Here is a 22,992-nt window from a genome sequence, read left to right on the forward strand (position 1 = left end):
AGTTCCGCCAACTTAATGGAAATTATACAGAAATTCGTTTATCGTTTCAGTCCGTTTGGAAATCCTCTTAGTCAGAAAAAGTTTTATTGGAAAACGTACATGGTGTGAACTAAATATCTCAAAAACGAATTGCGTTAGAAAAATGAAAAAATTCGATAGGATCCCACCCAAAATTTTTGTATTTACTGAACGGATTTTTCAAAATAGCATATTGAAATTTTATCTTCTTTTCTATACTATTAGTATTTGTAAACTTATTTTTTATCTTAAAGAGAAAGTTACGCTCTTTACTTATTTATTTGCTGGCCTCACTAAGTAAAATTTGATAAATATAGCATTAGTATCTCAAAATGCTATTTAGAACAGAGCGTGCTGTATTTGAAGTTAAATACTTCTAGTTACAAGATGTGTCACTAGGTTGCACTTGCTGACTTTTCTTTCACATCAATCTTACTCATATTTGCTCAAAACAGGTAAATTGCTGTGATTCAAGTACCGGAGAAAGCGATTAGAATTATCTGTAGATTACAATAAATCATGACTTGTTACAATACTATTTAAATAAAATATATAGATATCAGCTTAAAAAAATAGATCAGCAAATTAACTCGTTTTATTTGGCTAGAATTTATAAAAGATACAACAAATGTTTTGTCAACAATAGAATTTTCAATCAATACAAATGTCCTTAGAATAGATGAAATTGCATCTGTAAAGCATCTCTGAAACTCCATTTTAATTATATCTTCAAACTCTTCGTTTCCGATTTTCGTCTTCCTAAAGAAGAGAGATTTCCTAAAAGAGGGGCTCTTGAAGTTGTTATTAATGCCATATTGTGTTTTGGAACACATTGACGACTGATCTATCATTTGATTCGCCGCTAGTTTTTTTGAACAATGTTCGAAGAAGGCAGATAAAGCTAGTCACTTGCAAGTGTTCAAGGCAAGCCGAACACTTCTAATCCCCCTTCCCACAAAGTTTTATCGTTACAGAAATGTCAAGAACACTTGACAATTTATCTCAAAAACAGACAAATGTATGGATGAGAACATTGATAAGACTTCGTTTCTCTATTGTTCCATTCGTCAAATTGAAAGATAATTTTTTTTTTTTAAGTTTTGGGATCTGCATTTTGAGTGTTTTTTGGGAAAAATCTGATTACGTAATTTGACAAATGCAATTTGTACTATCTATGGTAAAAACGTCGAAATATAAGATAATATGAAAATATAAGATCGTGGGCGTTTCAGAATAAATGTTTCCCACTTCTACATTTAGTTTAATTAAATTCATGTGGAATTTCAATTATCACTGACAAATATAATTCTCGCTCATTCTTCTTAGAATTCAATTATCACTGTTCTCTAACTCTGCATCTTTTATTCGCTGTTTTATTTAAAAAAAAAAAAAAAGTCGGTCATAGTCGGGCATATTCGAGAGCGTTTGTCTGAATAAACAAATAGCACGGCATTCTGACTTTGACCGTGTGCTATGCGAGAGTAAGCAATTAGAATTATCTACTGCATCAAACATTTCAGTTGATAAACAGTGTATATGTACTTTCTTTTGTATGTAAATTGATACTTTTCCATTTACGATGAATATCCAACAGTTGCTAACCAAGAAGCGACATGCCCAAGAATTATATGACCAAGAAATTGAATACTTCGTTAAATCCGCTTGCGATGGATCTCTACATGCTTCCCAGATTGGTAAATTATTTTATTTTGAATTTGTTTTATTTTTTCTTTGCTACATTTACGAGAATTTATCTTATTTAAGTAGTAGAGGCGGAAATATATTGTAAGCTCACATGAAAATTAGAAAATGTAGTATTATTTAGTTAATATTTCTATTTAGATTACATATTTAGTAAATCTTTTAAAACTGATGAACAGAAAATTTGCCCTCTTCTTTTTCGTCAGAAATGTACAGAATAGAGACATTTTCTCATACTGGCCCCATTACAATTCCACTTGTAATTTGGCACACACCAACTGCAACAGTAATTAGTTATAATCTAAGAAAATTTCATATCCCAAAAAGTTTTTAGTGAAAGTTCAGAGGCATTAGATTGAATCCGAAAATTGAAAACATTACCGAAAATGGTGTATGTGGATTGTAGGAGAACTAAGGAATTCTTGAAAATGCAGATTACATTAACATTGTGGGAATTACTGGGCGCGCATCTGACCTTGAAATCGATTACTGCTCAAGTGGCAGTCTTTGTAAGAGATTCAGCCTGAGCATAAACCGGCTTTCCCTTTCAGCAATATGAACAAAACTGCTTTTATAACTTGGTTCTGGAAGTTCACATTTAGTACAACACAGATAGTAACATTAAAACGAATTAAGCAGGACTTGGAAGGACTAACAGGAATATGAACTTGTTCAAGACGGTGCAGAATAAAAACTGTCTGAGTGTTTAAATCATGGATCATGCAATGCCAAAAGTACAAACCCACATATTTACATAATACAGAACACATACTGGAAAACTAAGCCAATGAGCGCCTATCTTTGGCTAATGGTTTTTTTTAGATTTACACTGATTAATTAATTTGTTATTCATTTATGTTTTATATTCATTTATTGTTATTGTTTTAACTACCTAATTAAGGGTCATGATTAGTTAATAATACGTTGTATATCAGATGGGCCCTATCTATATGGGAGTTCTAGTTAAACATCTAAGCCAAAAAAAGAACTTATTCATGTATTGCTTTAGGTGACTTGAATTGAAGAAAATATTTGTAACAAGTCTGGGAATGTGTTTGTAAGAGCGGACTTTGTGCAGAGAGTTTTTTTTTTTTTGAGAAAAACTGCAACTTTAATCAGAAGTATTTTTTTAGGAAAATTTTTATTAATTAAACATTTTTTAAGCGCGTGTTTAGACTCGCCTTAAAATGTCATTCTGCTTCTATAATTATTGTATATTACTAACAGAGAATCAAATGAATTGCCGAAGTTTCAAGTTTGTAGATATTAACGTGATCAGAAGCGCGAATTTTCCAAAGGAGTTTTCCGCAATTTTTACAAAGCTCATGCAAGTTGGGTTTCCCGCTTTGGTTCTTCTGTCCTCCAACACTTATGTTTTGGCCAAAACCCTACCTGCTGGAAGTCCGACTTTACAGATGTGATTCTTCACTTTTTCTCTAATTTTCTCTTTTCTTTAAACAGTTTCTTTTAACTTCATATACTACTTGCTTTTAGATTGCAGTGATGGGCATGAAATGAAACATTCAAAATGTTATTCTAGTTATTGATACTTGTAAAAGCTACGAGAAGATAAGACTACATCCTTCTTGTATATTTTCAGGTGCCATGCTGATGGCTATTGCTATCCAAGGACTTACAAATGCGGAAACTATCGCTCTTACTAAAGCCATGATAAATTCTGGTTAGTACAGAAAACATATCATTAAGAAAGGGGGCGGTGGCTATCCCATTCACCTACATGATTCACAGAGGAAGAGCTTGTAAAGGTTTGTATGTGCTGATTAAAAACAAGGTACGAACTTCGTTTCGCAGATATCCTCTTGTAGAAAATGGAACTACTGCCATTATTCTACCTTCGTAGTGGGTCCGAATGGGATAGGCATTGATTTTTTTTTCTTTTTTAAGTATTGACTGCACTCAAGTAATTATTGAATTGAAATTATTCCAGGTAAGAGACTAGAATGGAGTGGCATAGTCGTTGACAAGCACAGTACCGGAGGAGTTGGCGATAAAGTTTCCTTACCGTTAGCTCCGGCTCTAGCAGCCTGTGGTCTCAAGGTACCGATGGTAAGTTTACCTTAAGAGCAGTGGAATGTTACTAAAGGGTTAGAGCAACTATTGCAATCGGGGAGATTTACGATTTAGAGTATTTATGGACACTTTAGAGGGATTCTGAGTTCCGAAACAATGTTATTTTCAAATTGGTAATTCTTTGCTTCTCTTGCGGCACTGGTCAGGTAATCGTGCAGGTTTCACTGGTAATATCTGTTTCGTGGTCCCGTCTCTCACACACACCCTAAGTGTTTTAGTGAATTCTTGTTCAGTCTAGTATGACTGCTATCTGCGGATAAGCTTCAGCTTTGGCTTCATCATCCGAGATGGTTGACAACATTGGACTAGCTGAAAAACAAAATATCTACTTGGGTTGTGCAGCTTGGGGCAAATTTGTAAGGTTTCGAATCTTGCAATTCTCTCAACACCAGTGCGTTTCTTTGAACCAAATCGCTTCTGTATAATCAGAAACAAATTTCATATTTCCATTATTACCTTTGAAAAAGTTTTTGTCATTCTCTTCATAAGTATTTCTTTATGGCAGTTGTCTGGTCGAGGACTTGGTCTAACTGGAGGAACCTTGGACAAACTGGAAAGTATTCGAGGATTTGCAGTTGATCTCAGTAGTGAACAAATGAACGAATGCCTTAGTAGAGCTGGTTGTTTTATCGCGTCGCCCACTAGCGATATCTGTCCGGGCGACAAAGCAACCTACTCGTACAGGGACGTCACCGCAACCGTGGATTGTATTAATCTTATTGTTGGTATGAAACCGAAGTTGAATATATTTATCCATCTAGCACTGAGTACACAACAGCTTAAAGTTTACAGTTTGAAATTAAGCTGTTTTATTTGGCAACAAACAATACTTTCTCAAGACAAATTTAAAATCAAATTTAGGACTTTTGAGCTTCGTCTCTTAACAGACTGTCCGGAGGAAAATTCAAAATTACTGCATTAAGGACACGTACGGAATGTCTTCATTCTCTTAGTATGTGCCTTCTTGTAAACCGGATTATTGAGTCAGGATTTAATAAGGGTCTACCTGCTGCGCTAAGCCCAGGATCAGTCTTAACCACCTTTTCAGTGTATTTTGTCCTTCTGAGTAGTTGCTGAAATATTGAATTGGGGTTTTACTAGACACCTTTGTGTATCTTACTGCTTCTTTTAGACATTAAAATGGTTTTCCTTTCCTGCGACAGATCAGAGAGCTGGGAGCCGGCAGTCAAGCTCAACAACTCCTTTGGTGCATCAGCAAATACCTTCGTATCAAACTTTTGTTAATATCAAAAGAGTTTAGTGGGGCTACTAACCTATAGCTCAGCCGAACTCAGAAAAGTCAAACTCTGATCAGAGCCTTGTGAAAAGCTATTTCAGCAATTCCGTTTACTTTATCAATTTCCCTAGGCGTGTTTTCGCTCTTTAACCGGTCTCCCAAAATGTTAACCCTAATTGGTAGGAAGAATGAACCGAACTCATTGTTTCCAAAACATTTGGTTAGTAACAGTTTGTAGTTTGTGGATAGGGAGTGATATTAACAGATTACTTCCTTTCAGCTGGCAGATTTGGTCAAGCTGGTATTCTTGTGCCCCGTACTTGTAAACTAAAATAAAATTTAAATAAATGTTTATGTTAAAGGGCAAAGAGTAAACATGCAATACTTAATATAGGCTTTCTTTATTAAAATATCTGTATCATTGTTAATTAGAATAGTGATACTGTGTTTGTTAGTTCACTATAGAGACTTCTAAAATGACATGCTTTTTCTAGCTTCCATATTGTCCAAAAAAATTGCAGAAGGATGTAAATATCTTGTACTGGACCTAAAGGCAGGTAAAGCTGCTCTGTACAAAACAGTTGCGGAGGCTGAAGAATTAGCCAAACATATGGTAAACTTGTTTTATCCTTAAAATTATTTTGAGGTAATTTTAATGGTTATCTCAGTGTTGGGTTTTTCATGTGAGAAACAGGTGGATGCCGCTAAAGACCTCGGCCTGAAGATGAAGTGTGTGATAACTAGCATGGACCAGCCGATCGGCCGAACTGTCGGCAATGCTGTAGAGATTGAAGAGTCTGTCGCTTGTCTGAAAGGGAGCGGCCCAGCGGATTTAGTAGAACTTGTTACTCACTTAGGTAACAGCTACTTCTAGTTTTCCATTTATTAATCGTGTTTGTAGTAACCAAGAACCGATCTGTTGGCGAAACAGACCTTTATTAGTGCCGAGGATATCCCTAACTGTCTTGCGTTGTCATTCTGAAGAGGCATACTAGTTTTAGAGGCATTCCTAGTTGCAGTAGTGCCTTGCACAATTTCTCCTTAACATACCCAGATTTAAAATTTAACAAAAAAATTAGGTGGTTTTGAAGGTTGTAGTCCCTTTCTTTCTCCAAAATCATTCTTAGCGAGAATATATGTACGTCTTGTGGACTACTTAATTTGTTTAAACCCATATTGATATTAATATAACTATCCTTATAATTGTAGGTGGTGAATTATTAGTGATGTGTGGAAAAGCGATTAGTCTAGAGGAGGGAATTAATAAAATCTTAAACGTTCTGAATAATGGTGAAGCCTTAAAAAGGTGGTGTATAAAATTTTCTTTTATAAGTGTTTTCAATTCATTAGTGTTTGATTTTCAGTACTTGCAAAGTAAAATGTAATAAAATTTGTTGTGAAACAATCAGCTGACTTTTTCAAATTGCTAACTTTATAAGTTTCTAATTGAAACTCTTATTTTAAAATGTTGCAATTTAATTGTGATTACTAAGTGCACACAACTAACCTAAAACGATAACTGCATTAGAAAGATGAAATTATCAGAGGAAATTTATCACCCAAAAAGTTTAAACTGAATGTACCTATGTAATAATTATTAATAATTTTTCTACTTTTTTGTTAGGTTCAAAGAGATGTGCATAGCGCAGGGAGTAAGTGCTGAAGATGCTCTGAAATTATGCAACCAACAATTTGATGGAATATTACCAAAAGCAAGTTTTGTGACAAAATTTAAAGTAACAAAATCTGGTAAATTAACAATCTTGTTTTTTTTTTTTTTTTTTCACAATATTTAAGATTAGCTGAATGAAGTTCAAAGAAAAATTGTAATGAATTATTTTTAAAAAATTATTATTTTTTTATTTAAAGGTAATTGTTTTGAACACATTAGGTTGGGTAAAATTTATAGACGCACAGGCTATTGCAGAGGTATGTTGGGAGCTTGGATCTGGACGCAGGTAAGAACTGTTTTATTCATTGGTAATTAATTGTTGACATTATTAATTGTTTGTCCAAACTGTTCATCAAGAATGGATGGGAAATACAACGTTGATACGATTTTCTTTGATACATTTCTCTAGTTCTGACTTAAATATGTAGTTTAAACTTCGAATTCCAAAACCTACATTAGTAGGTAACAGTTTAATAGTTCTGTTATCGACTGTAATTTCTTGATGATTTTTCTTGAGTATTGAAGGAGCAACATAAATTTAAACACATTTCTCTTTCACCTGTTACGATAAATTCATTGTCAATAAAAAAATAACTATACTGATTGTTATCCGTCTATAAACTGAAGTGGCACTTTAGAGGGCCTCAAGACTGCCCTTACATTAATTTTATTAGAATAATTCATATAAAACTTTACGTATATTTAATTTCTATGCGAAGGTGTTAGAGGAAAATTGTAGGACCTAATTTTAAGAAAGTGACGTCTATGTTAAGAAGGAAGTATTACTGTAAAGGAACTCCCTCCAAATTGGGACCCGTAGTATAGAACCCAAAATAATGTCAACTTCGAGCTCACCATAATTTTTTTGCTTTAGTGTTATTCTTTAATAAACTAACATACATTCCTACCAATTTTGTTTTTAAATAATAGACGTGAAATGGTTATCTATCTCTGGTGAAGTCTTTTGACACCGCATACCTTTTTACCTTGAAAGAAAAACCAAGGGTGAGAACGCTCACACGACTCATACAGATGAAGAAGTGAGAGATTGAGGATTACCTCAATCCTGCCTATTAGTCCTCTCAATAACTTATAATTAGTTATAATTGAAATAATCAATAACTTACCAATTTCATATTTTTAATCAACCCACAGGCCAATTGAGTTTTCTTCTAATTAGATTCTAGCAACACGTGATATAAAAATGATTGAACTGGAAGTTGTTATGAAAGAGCATTTTAAAGGGGGCATTTTTTAAGAATATCTTGTGCAGTGTCCAAAATGCAGAGGATTCAATATATAAGTCTTTTATTTTAATTTCAACTGATAAGATTGGTTCATTATCTTTTCATGTAACATTCTATTACCTTTTTTTCTATTCTAAGTATTCATCTCTTATTGTATCAATATTGTCATACCTTTAAACTAAGTACCATTTGTTTATATTTTTCAGAAAACCAACTGACAAACTTGATCTGTCAGTAGGAATAAAACTACTCTGCTCAGCAGGTGATCAAATATCAGCTGAAGATTGCTGGCTAGAATTGCACCATAATCTTCCCGTCAGTGATGAACTGGCTAGAAAGCTAGATAAATCAATAGAAGTATCTCCAACGAAGTATTGTAATGTTCCGTCGAGAATCATTAAGACTGTTGAATAGAGTCGTCGAGTTAATGGGAACTGACTAATAAAATTAATACCTACGAGATAATCCCAAAATAGGAACTTTTCTGAAATACCTCTAGCAATGGACCTTCTTGAATTGGTGGCACTTAGGTTGAATTTTGCAAAAAAAAATTTATTGCGCCAAGCTCGAAACAGCTAGCGCCTTTATGCGCTACAAATAAACAAGCTACTGCCTCAAAAGAAAAGCTAAAATCTAGAACGTGTTTCACCTTTTATTTTATTAGATCGACTAAATGTGTACCAACTAGTCGAGATCTTATTATTAGTACTTTTGGGAGGGAAACAGCACTTTTCTGGACAATCTATTTGATAATTCCTTCTTTTTCCAAAGCTTTGTACCCATTTTCTTCAAATTAGATCGACCATAGTTGCTCTAACTATTACTGGCCTTAATGTTAAAAGACAAGAGACGGTAAAAGCATCATTTTGGTCAAACTAAAACTAGTAGAATTCCCGCTTTTTTAAATGTTTTTTTAGGTTCAGTTTTTCAAGTTAGATGGACCATTTATGTTTTATTTCTTACTGACCTTATTTTCGGACCTAATTATTACAAGGGTATGGATGTATGTATTTTGAAATGGTATATTGAATAAAACAACTATTTTTACAACTATTAGACAAGTGTAATTTAATTTTGTTTCTTATATTTATAACTTATTATATCTAAGTACCTATGTTTGTCATAAATGAAAGCATCACATCGCATTTTAGCAACTAAAAATGGAAAAAAAAGATGCTTTAATTTCACCAAAAGAAATAGCGTCATTTAGTACTACTATAATATGTAGTTTAAGCTTTCGCCGCTAGGCAGTATGAGATTTCTCGTTTTTTTTTAGCTAAAAGCAAATTTGTAAGGTTATGTTGTAAACTATAACATTCTGAAACCTAAACATGACGACTCGTTCCGAGACTTCCAGTTGTACTAGTAGGTACAAAATGAATGATGTTGATAACGAATTCGCTAAAAAAATATTGAAGAAATTAAATGGCAAGCATTAATGGAAGAATGGTGTACAAAAATTCTCTACATAAATTCCTTTATTTTGTTTTAATTTTAAGAATTAATAAGTCAAATAAACAAGGTACAAGTATATTTTTTTCATTGGCAGTTCCTGGTTGGTAAATGAGTAAATTATATTTAATTTTTTTACAATTTCATCCAGAAGGTGAAAATAGGTAGTTGTGTTTCTTCCTGAATAATCCCTCATGTAGTGTAAGATCGTTTTCTGCTGATCTTTTATAAGCAAACTGTTCAAAGAAATAAATTGCACATTAGAGATTGGTCAGCTTCTCAGGATGTTCTAAAAGAACTGTAGGTCATCTGATTCATATACAATGTGGAATTCATTAAAACCTCATCTCTCTTCCTAATGATGTCAAGCACTCCACAACGTCTCAATGCTAATTGATGAAGTTGTTTGCCACACGATATTTCCTTCCAAAAGCAGTATAAAAATGGACAAAATCTGTCTTCGAAAAAAAAAAGTCTTCGCTGACCTGTACTAAGTAATCCGAACTCCATTATTGCTTACATGGGTTATCACTTTTCAATGCGACGATACTATACCACCAATTGCCACACAATAGATCTTATACACCCAAAAGACATGCATATAGAGACGCATCTTAATTTTTAACTCACATGTTTCATGGATTTCCATTCTTAAAGCAAAAGTAGAAAGGTTTTTAACTCCAATAATGGTTAATTTTCCAAAATTGCCTGCTATAGTCCCGGCGAATGTTAATTAATGCATCATAGCTCCTTAAGGAGGATTGTACAAGCGCTCTCTAGTATACATAGGGCTATAATATTACCCACGAGAGAGTTTTAACCAATAGAACAAAATCCAAATTACTTATAATCGTTTTTATTATTATTACACCAAAAACAAATACTCCATTTTATAATTCTATTTACAAACAAATATAATTTCATTTATTTTTCCTAATATTTTTCACAAAAAAAAAAGGAAGATAGAATAAAGCTATAAAAAAAAACAACAAAAAACAAAGCCTTACCTTCATTTATTTATTTTAAATATATTAATATATATTTGGACTGTACATGCAATTTATACTATTTTTTTTTTACAATCTTTCAGAATGGGGAAAACAAATTGTATTTTATTGCTAAAAAGAAAAGACATATTTTTTTTTATAAGTTTGGTTAAATCCAATGAAACAAATCTTGGCCATTAATATATATTTACCAAAGTAACCTATTTATATAGTACAATAAAATAATAGAAAAAGAGAAATCTAATTTTGTTTTATTTTTTTCTAATAATTTGCCCATAAAAACTACATAAAAAATTAAAATTCTTGGTTTATTTTTATTTTGTTGCCATTTAAATTACAAAAAAGAAAAAAAAAAGTTTTGATACTCCAAAACTTAGTGATTTACTAGTACATTTGCTCTCTCTCAAATCATCAAAATATATAAATATTTTAGATTACAACAAATAAAATTCCTATTATAGTTCTACTCACTTGTAATAATGATTACTTCTTTTAAAATAGTAATAACTTATGACTTTATATGTGTGTGTTCTTTGATTTCTTACTATTTTTTTTTTTGAAAACTGGAATTAATTTCATATCAATATTTTTGTTTATTCACTTAACGCACGCCACAGAAAATATAACCTCAATTTTAAACTTACTTCTCTAAATTATGCATTTAATGCTGAATTTAAATCCTGTTGATCTTATTTAAACATTTGAACTTACAGTTTATAAATGAGGCTGCTTACAACTGCAACCACCTTAACTTAGGAGATATCAGTTAAATTATGAATTGATAAATTCAAAATAATTACGTGAAAAATATATATCGATATATCGTATAAGTGGAAACAAACTTTTAGCCTTCTCAGACTGGACCGAAAGTATTTATCAGTGGTAGTTAGAAAAATTAATAAGACAAAATGGATTTGACATCAACTGAGTTTAGTTTTTTAATCAACCAAAAGTAAAAAAAAAACAAAAACGGATGATAATTTGAAGATCTTTAGCAATCTTGTTATAATATTTCTGTGTGCAATTTTAATTTTACACAATGGTCAGTTATAGTATTATTTTCTTAAAAAGAACTCTTAATAAATAAGTTGTTTAACGCATAAATGTTTTTTTTTGTTTAAATTGAAATTTAGAAACAATGCCACTAAAAATTTGATTCAACAAACAAGTCAAGAAAATTTGGTGAATTTAGCGGATATATTTGTGAGAGTATAAAGGAGGATCTCGAGAGTAATTGGCACCTGGAGCCTTTCTCAGAGAACTCTCTTTAAAGTGTCTTGTTTCAACATCGGGCAATTCCTTGAATTGAAGAATCAGCTAAGAACTCTTCTAAATATACTTTGGCGTATGCCCGAAAAAATTATGTATTTGTGAGAGACTTTCCTCTAGTAGTTAGTAGGCAAAAATAAATGTTGGCTGCTGTACATGACCCCGGGACAGTACGGCTCTGTGACTAGCCTGGTCTCAGATCATGTTTGAAGTTGGTTTGGCTTCTGTTGGAATACTTATATAGTTTCATTGCGCATACTCTATCCTATCTATCTATCAAAAACCAGACAGAAACTCTGATAAACCAAACTTACAGTATTCTCTCTTTACAGTCAACACCGTCCATCACTGGATAATGGCAATACGAGACTTCTTCTACCAAGAGGAAATTTAAGGGCAGCGACAGAAAGAATGGGCTCATCCTTGGATTATATAAACTTTTTGTCCCAAATAGGCTGTAGAAGAATCACACGTCCTTTCCTATGGTCAGTTCAACCTGTTACACCCTGAACATACTAGAATAATTTATTTTCAGGCAATACAAATCGAGTTCTACTAATTAAGTTCTATTAATGAATAGTTTGCGTTTATTTAATTTATACCTATCCCAAAACTAATTTCCCTGGGGAACTCTACTTATGGAGTGCCCAGGCTCAAAATAAGTAAAAAAAAAAAAATGCAGTCTCCATTTAAAACTACACCATTTTTTGTATTTTAAACATATATTATATAATAATATATTTAAACTTTCTCTGAATGCTTAACTCAGTATAATTTCAAAGAAAAATTAAAGCACAAAAAAAAAATAGTGCAACCTGACTTATTTTACTTTTGGTAAAGAAATAAAGTAATTAAGGATGTATTTATAATTATTTCATAAAAATTTATTAATTTAAATATTCAAATTAATAACAAACCAGTATGTGTGTGTGTGTGTGTGTCAATGCTACATGGTGTCAGACTTTGTAAACTAGGTTTACAGATACGATATATTTTAGGGTCACTTTGCTTTATATATATATGCAATACAATTCATAAATATCATATTTTACTGTTTAAAAGATATTACACAATTAAATATTTGTATAAGGGGTGTGTAGATAAAGTAAAGAGACCATTTTGATATTCCTTTTGTCCAAAGCTAAATTGCAATTGTACTTTTTCGCCATTAAAATAGTTCCCTCGGGAAATCAAAAAAGCATCTAAGACGATGTTCCTGCTCAAGTTCTGTTTGTCCAAAAATCTTCAATACTCTCATAATATAAACGGTAATAGATTTTATTTTTAAAAAATATTTCCTTATTTTTCAAAATGACGTCCTTTGTGGTAGTCTTTTCAATCTCAAGAAAAGGAAATAAGCTCTCGAGAAATGACAGGAATTAAAAAAAAAATCATTAACCTACAGCAACAATCAGACAAGCGGTACATTGTCAAGATTAAGTTGTTCACGATGGCTGGCCTCACTCAACCAACAATTTAAGAAAAACCTTTCAAAGAAGTTCACAGTGAAAATGTGGAAAGCTGCCCTTTTGGAAGGAAGGGGATGAGACATCACGAGTTGTCCTTTGCGAGGACTTTGCAGCGTTCGTGAACATCCACATGCTGTATCATGTCAATGACAGTCACTTGGTTAACACTTCCAATCTATTATTGGAGGAAAAACAAAAATTCCTCCTGGACACTCTGAAGCTTCTTCTTTTCCCCCCAAGATAAACAAGGTTAACCTCAAAACATTTATCAGGAAGCAGACGATAAATGGATGTACTAGACAGTTAGGAAAATGTTGATAACAAAAGAATCATCCCCGCGGTAGCTAAACTCAGTATTTTTTAAGTGAAAATGTGATTATTCCTTTTATAATTCCAAGATAATACATAAGCAGGATAGTCTTTTACCACTTCTTAGATATCAGTCGTGATTGATTTTGATTTGATGTATCAAGGGAATTATTTTGAGTAGGACAAATTGTAAATTAATTAAGAACAGGAATTCTGAAATAGGCTTCCTTACTTTATTTACAGTACCTCTGTTAAGTTTGCAACATTTTTTAAATAAATTATTACATATATTTATTTCCGTTTCTACAACAGAGAGATTGTTGAATTATAATGATATTTATTAATTTCTCAATAATCCCATAGTACCCATTTGAATGATCATTTTCTATCAATTACCTGATTCTTATTTTTTTATTATTATTATTGTTTTCGTTATCTTTAAAATTTCTGATTACAACAAATAGAACAGTCTATCTCTTTTTTTACTGGCCGATCCCCCTACTATAAATTGCCACCAGGTCAGCGTAACTTGCTTCTTCTTGCTCTCCTTCTTTACGTCTACATCGCCGCCCTGTCTATTATCCGCACAGCTGCCAGTGGAATGTTAGCTTTGAGGTTGTAGTTGGCCATTATTTAGAAGCCTTTCAACGGCCGCATTAACATCACCAAATGTGGCTATTAATGCTGTAAAGGGGGAAAACAAATTTCTGTGAACATTCCAATGACGTAATTTCATTAAAGACGAGTAATTTAAGGTACATTTGACACATCCGTCCTTGCAATTTACACAGACGACCCTCCTCTCCTCGCACAACCTTACTGATGGTAAAGATAAGTCAAAATAATTAGGCTGGTTTCGTAAAAGATGGACCATAAACGTACAGAAGCACTTCAAGCGAAAAAATTTAATTTACGCAGAACGCACACAGCTAGACTGTTAAGAATATCAACATTGGCGTGCAGTACGCTCATAAAAACCTAAAATACATTATATAACTAACGACTAACGTGGACTTCATAAACGACATTAAAATTAAGACAAACACATCTAACCCTTTAACAGCTTTATTCTCCAATAAATAACAGGCAATTCCCACAAACCCCCAACGCTCTACAGTCTACAATCTAGATCAACGTTTTCCTAGATCTAAAGTCTAGTTTAACGTAGGACTCTTTGAGGAGCCAAGAGAAAATCGTAAGGGAAGGGTTACTACTTTTAGAAAATGCATTTTTTTTTTTGTCAGAACAAACAAGCCACAGTATTAGCAGGAGTCCTTAACAGGCCATAAAGTAAGCAAAACGTTGAGTGATAAGTAAAATAGAAGGTATTTTCTGAGAAATTAGCATTCCTGAATCACCCAATTACATTATATTTTTTATTAGAAACTTTACAAATAAAAAATACTTTGAGATCCATTAATTTAATTTTAATATAAGAATAAAATGTAACTAACTACAAATCTTCCAAAATAAAAGTATTGAGCATTGCCTTGGGAACACCTAAAAGTTCATGCGCAATGGGCAAATCCACAACATTGATAATACCATGGACTGGATGACCTAAATATTTATAGATTATTTACCAGCTGGAATAGGCTACTGACACAGACTGCCTACTTGTCGACGAATTATTCCTAAATTATCACAAGAGAAATGCCCAGTCGTAAAACTTGGAAATATGCAATTTTTGTATTTTATAAAGAAAAAAAAAGCTACTGGACAAATAAAAATTATTTCTTTTCATCTTCAAATATTCTTGAAACGTAAAATGTGTACTAAGCGGATAGTTCACTTGATTGGCTTAAATATTATATACCAAAGCCTGTCCATCTATCTTAGCTTCTTCAGAATTTCATTAAAAATCCAAGAATTTAAATTCCCATATTCAACGATTTCAAAAAACTTACCTTGGATATTTGCTTCATGATTGAGAAAACCCATAGCGGTGAGCTGCTCTAACTGTGACCTGTACCGTTCTTCTGGTGGCAAACTACTAGAATTATTTTGAACTACCCTCGACAGCTGGAAAAAAGAAAAAGAATAACCATCAGCGTAGTCGAGTTTAAGAAAATCTATGAACACTGAAATCGTATATCCTGACTCCAAAATTATACTAATTCTAAATTTTTTCTGAACGTTTACAGTTAACCTTAACTAAGTAAGCTGTAATAATATTAAGCCTATTAAATAATTCATTAATCATAAATCTGTTAGGTCTCACGGTAAAACGACTTTCATCAAATTTAAATTCTAGTTTTGCGTTATACGTAGCTTTATATTTTATAAATAATTTAACAGTACAATATCCTGTTGCTGTGACTATGGTTAACTGTTCGTAATTAACAAATTTAAATATCAAATAATGAATGTGAAATTTCTTCTAATTGTCTTTATAGACATGTTATCATGCTGATTACAAAAACACAAAACATTTGAGGGGGGGGAAAAATTGTTCGTACTCTGGGGCCCTTAAAATGAGTTGTTTTCTGAAAAATAATTAAAAGTCAAAAAACAGCACTATTCCAGCAATTCCCATTTACGAAGAACAAGAGGAAGTAATACTCCCAAGTTTAGAGTGATTGGTGGTGAACAGTTTTGGTAACTGAATCATTAATCCAAGAGAAAAGAGAAATTGCTGCTAATTTCAGCCACAATGTTTTAGTTTTAAAGACAAACTTTCGACCTAGGGCTAGGTCATCTTCAGAGCATATAATTACGAACAACTGTTATTTGTAGGTGTTTGCCTTAAAGCTGGCAGACCTGACTGTTTTGAGTGAAAAAACAAACAAGTTATAATAGAAATTGATAATCTTTCTTCGCCTTTTTATAGTAATTGTTATACTAACTGCACTAGCCACTTGGGACATATAGAACTGTTGCGGCGATGGAGTGGAAGTGGTGTTGCTGCCGCTTCCGGCCGTGCTGTCCGTCCTCTGCGAAGCATTGAGTGGATTTAGACCTGGCAATCCAGCACTTAGGCCCATCCTAAAATAATAAATAATAATTATAACCTTTGGCACGCCACATTACATAAGTGCCATGACTAAGGAGAACTAAGTAACCAACTAGGGCGGAAAAGTGTAAAAAATATTGAAAATATTCGTTGTTCCGGTCATGTCTTTTTCGGAGAATACTTGATTTGGCATATCGCAATTTATCCTCAAAAAAAAAAAAAAAAAAAAAAAAACTATGCTAATACTTGAACTTATTGAACAATAATATATTAATTAAACCCAACGTTCACCATAGTCTAAAAGCAATTATACTCACGTGGAAGCGAGCGAAGGAGCTGCCGCCTGCAATTGTTCTAATCCTTGTTGAATTTGTTGTATTGCACCTAAAGCTTGCGGGTTGGTCATCAGGTTTTGCACGTCTGGATTCTGTAGCTGGGCCACCAGTTGTGGCATTATTTCACGCATTTGGGACTGTAAACATACCAAATTTTGGGGGGAAAAAATATACTGAAAGTTATGCGGAACAAAAACTTGAAATTTTATATAAGTTCTATAGTTTATCTTGACCATCTGATATGTTCACGTACATAACATATGAACAAAATAGAGGATTTAAAATGGGAAATTTCAATTCACCCACTGTATTCACATAAGCCCCCTACCCCCAAAGATTACCCTAAGTCGGATAAGAGAATCATTAATGAGCCTAATATTGTATATTTTGAGCAATTTTGTTGGTTATCTATTATTTTTTTTTAAAAAAAAAACTTACCTGAAGCTGTGGATTATTAGCTAATAAAGGATTTTGGGACAACATATTCGAGGCAAACGACGGATCTGTGGACATTGTTTGCAGTATAGATTGCATATATGGTGCTTGCAACATGGACTGCATCAGCTGAGGATTATCCATCATCTGCTGCATCAATGACTGCATACCAGCCGAAGTGAACAGGTTGGCCAGACCGGACGCCGCCGGAGGTGTTGTTGAGGTGTTGCCCGTTGCGGTAGTATTGGCACCACCCCCACCACCACCTCCACCACCATCTGTACCTCCACCACTTCCGGTATTTCCGCTCCTATTTCCTGAATTGCCACCGCCGCCGCCGCTGCCACCTGACCATGGATTTGGTAATGGTTCTACATTTTCTTGTCCTTGTTGTGGATTGTTTGCACTGTCTACAAAATCAAAATGTGTGCAATTGATTTATAGTTTGATATTTCTAATCTTAAGTTTTCTACTTAAAAACGAAAAATCTGCCACTTAATAAATCTTTCGAGACATACTTCGGAAAGGATGTCTACCTTACGATTTTATATTACCTGGTATTTTTAACTGGATGAGCCATCTTCAGAATATCTAAAAGAAGAACATTTGAAGAGGGAAATTACATCTTCCCTACAATCCTCTGTTTCTTAAATTAAAGGGATCTTCTTCAGAATCTATAGAGAATGAAAGAGAGAGACCTGTTAGCTCCAGGAAGTGGATGTCTCTAACTGCCGGCTTCCCGCTCTTCTCAGAACTTCCTTATTCGAACCTGGTTTCATTTCCTCAGAAGTGCTATTAGATGAATGGTCTCCTACAACTAGCTCCAATGGGCGGTGGGGGTCATAATAGATCTATTTGGGTGATAGTGCAGAGTATTAAGCAAAAGATTTAAGCTTGAGAGGGTCTAAGACCTGTTGTTATATTTCCTAAAAGGTTCACTCTAGCGAACTTCTAGCAAGGTCATCCTAATATCTTCACATGTCAGCTCTTTTTAACCGATCCCAGATAAAAGTTTTAAAAAGTAGATACATACCAGAGTTACCAGAGACAAGATTTGCAAATGGATTCTGTCCAAACTGTTCTGAGGCTGCGTTCAGCATTGGTTCTTGGATATCTCTGTACATCCTCTGCAAAGCATTATAACCTCCTGGAAATACAAAATATTGTAAACATAGACTTTCTCGAAGCAACTTACTATAACTCTCTTTATATTGTTTCCTCTATTGTACAGTATTATACATGTTATATATTAAAGCCGTAGGATGAAATTCACCTGGAATAGATTCTAGATTTGACATTGCACGGTCTTGGGTGCGCATCAATTCCTGCAACATTGAAGGGTTCCTGGCAAGTTCCATGGTCTGGCGCAGAAGTTCAGGATTATTCAGCATGTGATTAATTTCAGGATTCCTCTGTAAGAGAAGTTAAGGTACATCACACACTTATTCCTACCGTTCGATTATACAATTTTAATTTAAAATTTGTCTTAATCCTAAACCTAGAAGTGTTCTTAACGTACTTATGTTAAAATGATGAATTAAACTCAGAATGACTGTTGAAACTCGAAATAGGAAAGAAGAAAAAAACTAACAACAAAAATTTACAATAACAAATAAAATCAACACGTAATCCAGCACAGCACGCCCAACTTTACTAAATACAAAAATATGAAACTTGATGCTGGAAAAAAAAAAAAAAATCAACTTACATCAACCAATTCTTGCATCTGTGGATTAGACATAATCAGTTGTCGCATACTATTTGGATCAGACATAAGTTGTTGGACTAATGGATTATTCATAATTTGGCTAAGTGATTCTGGATTTGAAAACAGTTCCCTTTGCATTCTTTGTTGTAAATCCATAAGACTAGTCGAGTTAAGACCAAGCCCTGACAGACTGCTAGCTAATCCTCCAAAGTTAAACGGGAGATTTCCACCACCAGCACCACCACTTCCAATCCCAGTAGTTGAACCGCTACCAGTGTTGCCTATATAAATTGAACAAAAGTTTTGTATTGAGTAAAAGCACTATTTTCTTGATTGAGTTGTGTTCAGTGAGAGAAAAGAAAACAAATAAAAAAATAACTTACTAGTATTCTGTTGTTGTGAGGAAGCTGTTGCATTATTTGGTTGTTGACTCGATGTTCTAATTACCAGATGTACTACGACTCCATCTTTAATGTTGTGGGTTTTTAGCGACTCCTGGTCTTTCATTATCTTTCCAGCAAATATTAGGCACACATGTTCCAGGGCACAGGAAAATTTCTTGGACACCAGTTCTTTAAACTGTGGAAAAATAATATTTTGTCATTACTTCATCAAGTTGTTAAGGAACGGCTGCGAGGAATATTTTCAACATTTTTAAGATGGTTGGGTGCACCAAATTTTCACTTAACGTACGTGTGGTTATGCCCTTGACCAGAGGAGTTAAGGCACGCTGCAAATATCATTTTAGAATATGACGGAAAGCGCTGGATTTGGCTGGAGTGCTATCTACTATACCGTTCTGAAGTACAGAATGCTAATCTTCGAAAAAAGAAAATTTGGTAAAACAGAACAGATTTCATGTGAACACTACTTTCCCATATTATTCGTCAGTGGGGATGGATTCCCTAAGCTCTCCAAGAGGGACCCAACAGCTACGTCAAAGAAAAACCATAAAAGCACAGCCTGATTCTAGGATAATTCCAGGGCAGAACCAACTAAGATTCTTGCAGGGCTAAGAAATTAAAAGAATTTCGTTCCTGCCACTTCTGAAGATACTGAGTAAAACCTAATAATCGCACCAGTAATCTTCCAGTTTTGACAGATTTTTGCAAAAACCTAAAAATTTGTAGAGACAAACGAAATGCTAGGTTTAAATCATAAGAGGCTTTTCTTTTTGAGATATTCTCTTATGCCTTAACCATAAACTGAAGCATTTTTTCCGTTTTCAGGGAACAGTATGACATATATCTCCGTCACACAAATTCAATGTTATGTCCAAAATTCCACTTAGAAATAGCAGAAAGAAACTAACGGAGAGGAAAGTTCATCATCTGCTAACATTTTCTGGACATTACTACTTAATCATACATGTATCGAAACAATAATGGAATCAAGATGTTTTTAAAAAAACATACCTACTAATTAGGGTATGATCAAGATAAAATTTGAATAAATTGCAAAATCGCGTCTTAACTGGAATTTCATCGATAAATTTATCATGACGCAATATTGCGCAACATAGCAAAAATATTCTTATTTCCAGGATTATAAATAGAAAATCGGGTTAAGAAGCAATATTTTGCTTGTAAAGAAGAAAAATATGGAACATATAAACAAGACAAATTAAAAAAGATGAGCCAAGTCATCATTCTTTTGAAAAGATAAAGGAGGAGGCAAGAGCAGTTGTCACGGATACTGGAAGGCAACCAGTTTCAAAATGTAGAGTGAGCTTTCAAGTTCCGATGTTTAAAACAAGAAAAAGAAAAAAAAACGCTCAGGACTGAAGAACTCCACAACTTTTAATGCCACTTTATTGTGAATTATTACAGGTTTTGATAGCAGAGAAACTTACTTGGAATAAAGAGTAAAAAAATGAGAAAGTTTCTTCCAGTGGCATATCTCGGGAACATGTTGTGACAAATGAAAAGCAAGTAATAGTTCCGTTAAAATTGTTTCGTCAACAAAAAATCAAAGTTGTTTCGAAAGTATTTACAAATAATGGGCTCATTTTTTGAATACATTACTTTGAGAACGTAACTACATATTTCGCCAATTTTCGGAAAATACTTTTTAAAGGGAAAAATACCCGGAAAATTAAATTTAGTTTAATAAATCAATATTTAATCAAGATTGCAGGCATCTTTATTATTTTATGTCGTTTATCTACAACAATAGGTTTAAATTATTTTAAAGAACAAATCAAAAATGCTTAATGCTTAATTATAAAATCAACTTTGATGACAATAATGTATAATGTACAGTTAGATTCATCTTTCGATTATACTATTTCATTTTTGGATAAATCAAAAGCAGTAAGTTTTTACTGAAAGAGTATCATTTTAACAGAAAAAACATGGAAAATGTTAGAAAAGAAGATTCAAGTTATCACATGAACGCAACTAAGTACCTAAAAACAATTTTCACACAATGATTGGCTAAATTCACACAGCCCTCTTTTTAGTATGTACAAATAAAAAATAAAAAATTAAATACTTTCTCAACATGAAAAAAAAACCTCAAAAACTTGTGTTCAAACTATGAAGAGTTAATTCCATTTAAATTTAAAAAAAATGTAAATATAATTTTTTACATCAAATGAATTAATATTATTGCAAAACAATCAAGCAACAATCATCTGAACAACCGGATTACCTAATAAAAAGGATTATTTCTTATTCAACAACTAACCTTATTAGTACTTTTAGAATTTAAACTATTTAAAACGCTGTGAATAAATATTTCAGTAATAAAAGTAATAATTGACACATACTAAGAGAATGAGACAAAGTTTTTGAAAATAGGTACCGATAAATTAATAATATGAGCTACATTTAAATTATGCAAATTCCATTCATTTTCACGAATTTGCTAAAAAATAATTGTATGTAAAGGTAATATATTATTGAAAAAGCACAAATAAAATAACACTTATCGGCATCCGCTCGCTAAGCACATAATGAAAAATCAGCCCCAAGTATGCTCACAATGTTCAATACTAGATATAAATTGAACTTACGTCTTTAATAGTTGCATCTTCATCTACTTCAACGGTTTGCTTATCCTTTGTCGTTTTAACCACAACATTAATTTTTTTCTTACTTTCTTCCTCGCCTTCTGCCATCTTATTTAATTGCACGAATGACTTGTTTGCTCAGTTCTCAGTACTTGGTTGGGAACAGCTTTTAGGTTAGTGGGCCTAAGGAAACCAAATATTTTTTCGGTGACTGTTCAGTTTAATGGTCATTTTTTATGAAATATGTTAATTTGTATGAAGAAATTATATTGATGGCATATTTAAAACTTGAATAATTTAAAATTTTTCTTTTAAAATGATATGTTATTATAGCAACCACTAATTATAAGGTAATAATGTAAGGTAAATTTGTCTAGTCTACTCAGAAAAACATATCTCTTTCAATATATAACAACAATTTTGTATAATATATTTCTTTAATAATTCATCTTTTTTAATATTATATGAAAAATAATTACTTATAATAATGTTGATCGTAGACCGCGTAATTCAAATTCAACTATTAAAATCATAGTCAATAAATTTCCCTAGATACAATTTCTTTTCGAGAGTCACATGTTGGTTGGGTTTAGAACCTAAGCTTTTTTTATGTCTTCAGTTAGTTTTGGTGATCATGGAAACATTCGGAGTCAGTGTTTGTATCGAGCATGATACAATTCTCTACGATCAGCTAAATCAAAGTTTACAACATAGTTGAATATTTTTGTACAGTAGCAATTTTACAATAAAACAAAGGATGACATTTTCTTTCTTTTCGCTACTTTAAATATTTCATTTTGCTATTCTATACCCAAAGAGAAATATTGTGATAGACTGATTCATCTATGCTGAACCGAAAGTAGTCGTTCAGATTTTTTTTTTTTGTTTTCCTAGACCGATAAATTGGAAATTTTAGCAAAAACTTATTTCGATGGGAAGGGATTTTTTTTTCTTTCCGAAGAGAGTAATCTTAGGGAGCGTAATTGTATTTGTAGGGTGGTAATTTCCCTTTGAAGGCAGAATATACAGCCAGTTGACTAGCTGGGGCGTTTCAAATCTTAGTACGGTGGCATCGT

General features: G+C 32.9%; 2 protein-coding genes and 1 long non-coding RNA gene across 5 annotated transcripts; 1 reads left to right on the forward strand and 2 right to left on the reverse strand.

Annotated features, from left to right (window-relative positions):
* Positions 1–577: 577 nt before the first annotated feature.
* Positions 578–2,381, reverse strand: LOC141457551 (uncharacterized). Its single transcript, XR_012460412.1, has 2 exons — positions 2,101–2,381; positions 578–1,997 (listed from the first exon to the last, which is right to left on the reverse strand). It is a non-coding gene; the product is annotated as an uncharacterized lncRNA (long non-coding RNA).
* LOC141457547 (thymidine phosphorylase-like) lies at positions 1,335–9,027 on the forward strand. 2 transcript variants are annotated; one of them, XM_074134700.1, is made up of 10 exons: positions 1,335–1,712; positions 3,320–3,400; positions 3,668–3,786; positions 4,316–4,535; positions 5,542–5,660; positions 5,742–5,904; positions 6,257–6,353; positions 6,672–6,796; positions 6,917–7,005; positions 8,173–9,027. In XM_074134700.1, exons 1-10 carry the CDS (start codon positions 1,598–1,600, stop codon positions 8,182–8,184), a joined length of 1,140 nt encoding a protein of 379 aa, XP_073990801.1. In that variant the 5' UTR covers positions 1,335–1,597; the 3' UTR covers positions 8,185–9,027. The 2 variants fall into 2 exon arrangements, with proteins under 2 accessions (XP_073990801.1, XP_073990800.1); XM_074134699.1 differs by having other exon boundaries at positions 1,352–1,712; positions 6,939–7,005.
* Positions 9,028–11,966: 2,939 nt separating this feature from the next.
* Ubqn (ubiquilin) lies at positions 11,967–22,537 on the reverse strand. Of its 2 annotated transcripts, XM_074134693.1 has the most exons (11): positions 22,396–22,537; positions 21,920–22,099; positions 19,287–19,482; positions 18,904–19,184; positions 18,469–18,607; positions 18,229–18,342; positions 17,199–17,605; positions 16,743–16,897; positions 16,319–16,457; positions 15,380–15,494; positions 11,967–14,156 (listed from the first exon to the last, which is right to left on the reverse strand). In XM_074134693.1, exons 2-11 carry the CDS (start codon positions 22,022–22,024, stop codon positions 14,077–14,079), a joined length of 1,731 nt encoding a protein of 576 aa, XP_073990794.1. In that variant the 5' UTR covers positions 22,025–22,099; positions 22,396–22,537; the 3' UTR covers positions 11,967–14,076. The 2 variants fall into 2 exon arrangements, with proteins under 2 accessions (XP_073990794.1, XP_073990793.1); XM_074134692.1 differs by lacking the exon at positions 22,396–22,537 and having other exon boundaries at positions 21,920–22,214.
* Positions 22,538–22,992: the final 455 nt, after the last annotated feature.

Source organism: Rhodnius prolixus, unplaced genomic scaffold (assembly GCF_049639745.1).
Source record: "Rhodnius prolixus isolate KJV_2025 unplaced genomic scaffold, Rpr scaffold_22, whole genome shotgun sequence".
NCBI lineage: Eukaryota > Metazoa > Arthropoda > Insecta > Hemiptera > Reduviidae > Rhodnius > Rhodnius prolixus.

Excerpts from the sequence above, each read along its gene's own strand:
- LOC141457547 (XM_074134699.1), top strand. The coding sequence starts at position 1,598 with ATGAATATCCAACAGTTGCTAACCAAGAAGCGACATGCCCAAGAATTA. Across the intron at positions 5,661-5,741 it reads AAGAATTAGCCAAACATATG|GTGGATGCCGCTAAAGACCT; the intron begins GTAAACTTGTTT and ends TGTGAGAAACAG. Across the intron at positions 7,006-8,172 it reads GAGCTTGGATCTGGACGCAG|AAAACCAACTGACAAACTTG; the intron begins GTAAGAACTGTT and ends TATATTTTTCAG.
- Ubqn (XM_074134693.1), bottom strand. The coding sequence starts at position 22,024 with ATGGCAGAAGGCGAGGAAGAAAGTAAGAAAAAAATTAATGTTGTGGTT. Across the intron at positions 19,483-21,919 it reads AAGATGCAACTATTAAAGAC|TTTAAAGAACTGGTGTCCAA; the intron begins GTAAGTTCAATT and ends ATTTTTCCACAG. Across the intron at positions 17,606-18,228 it reads TCTTGTCTCTGGTAACTCTG|ACAGTGCAAACAATCCACAA; the intron begins GTATGTATCTAC and ends TTGATTTTGTAG.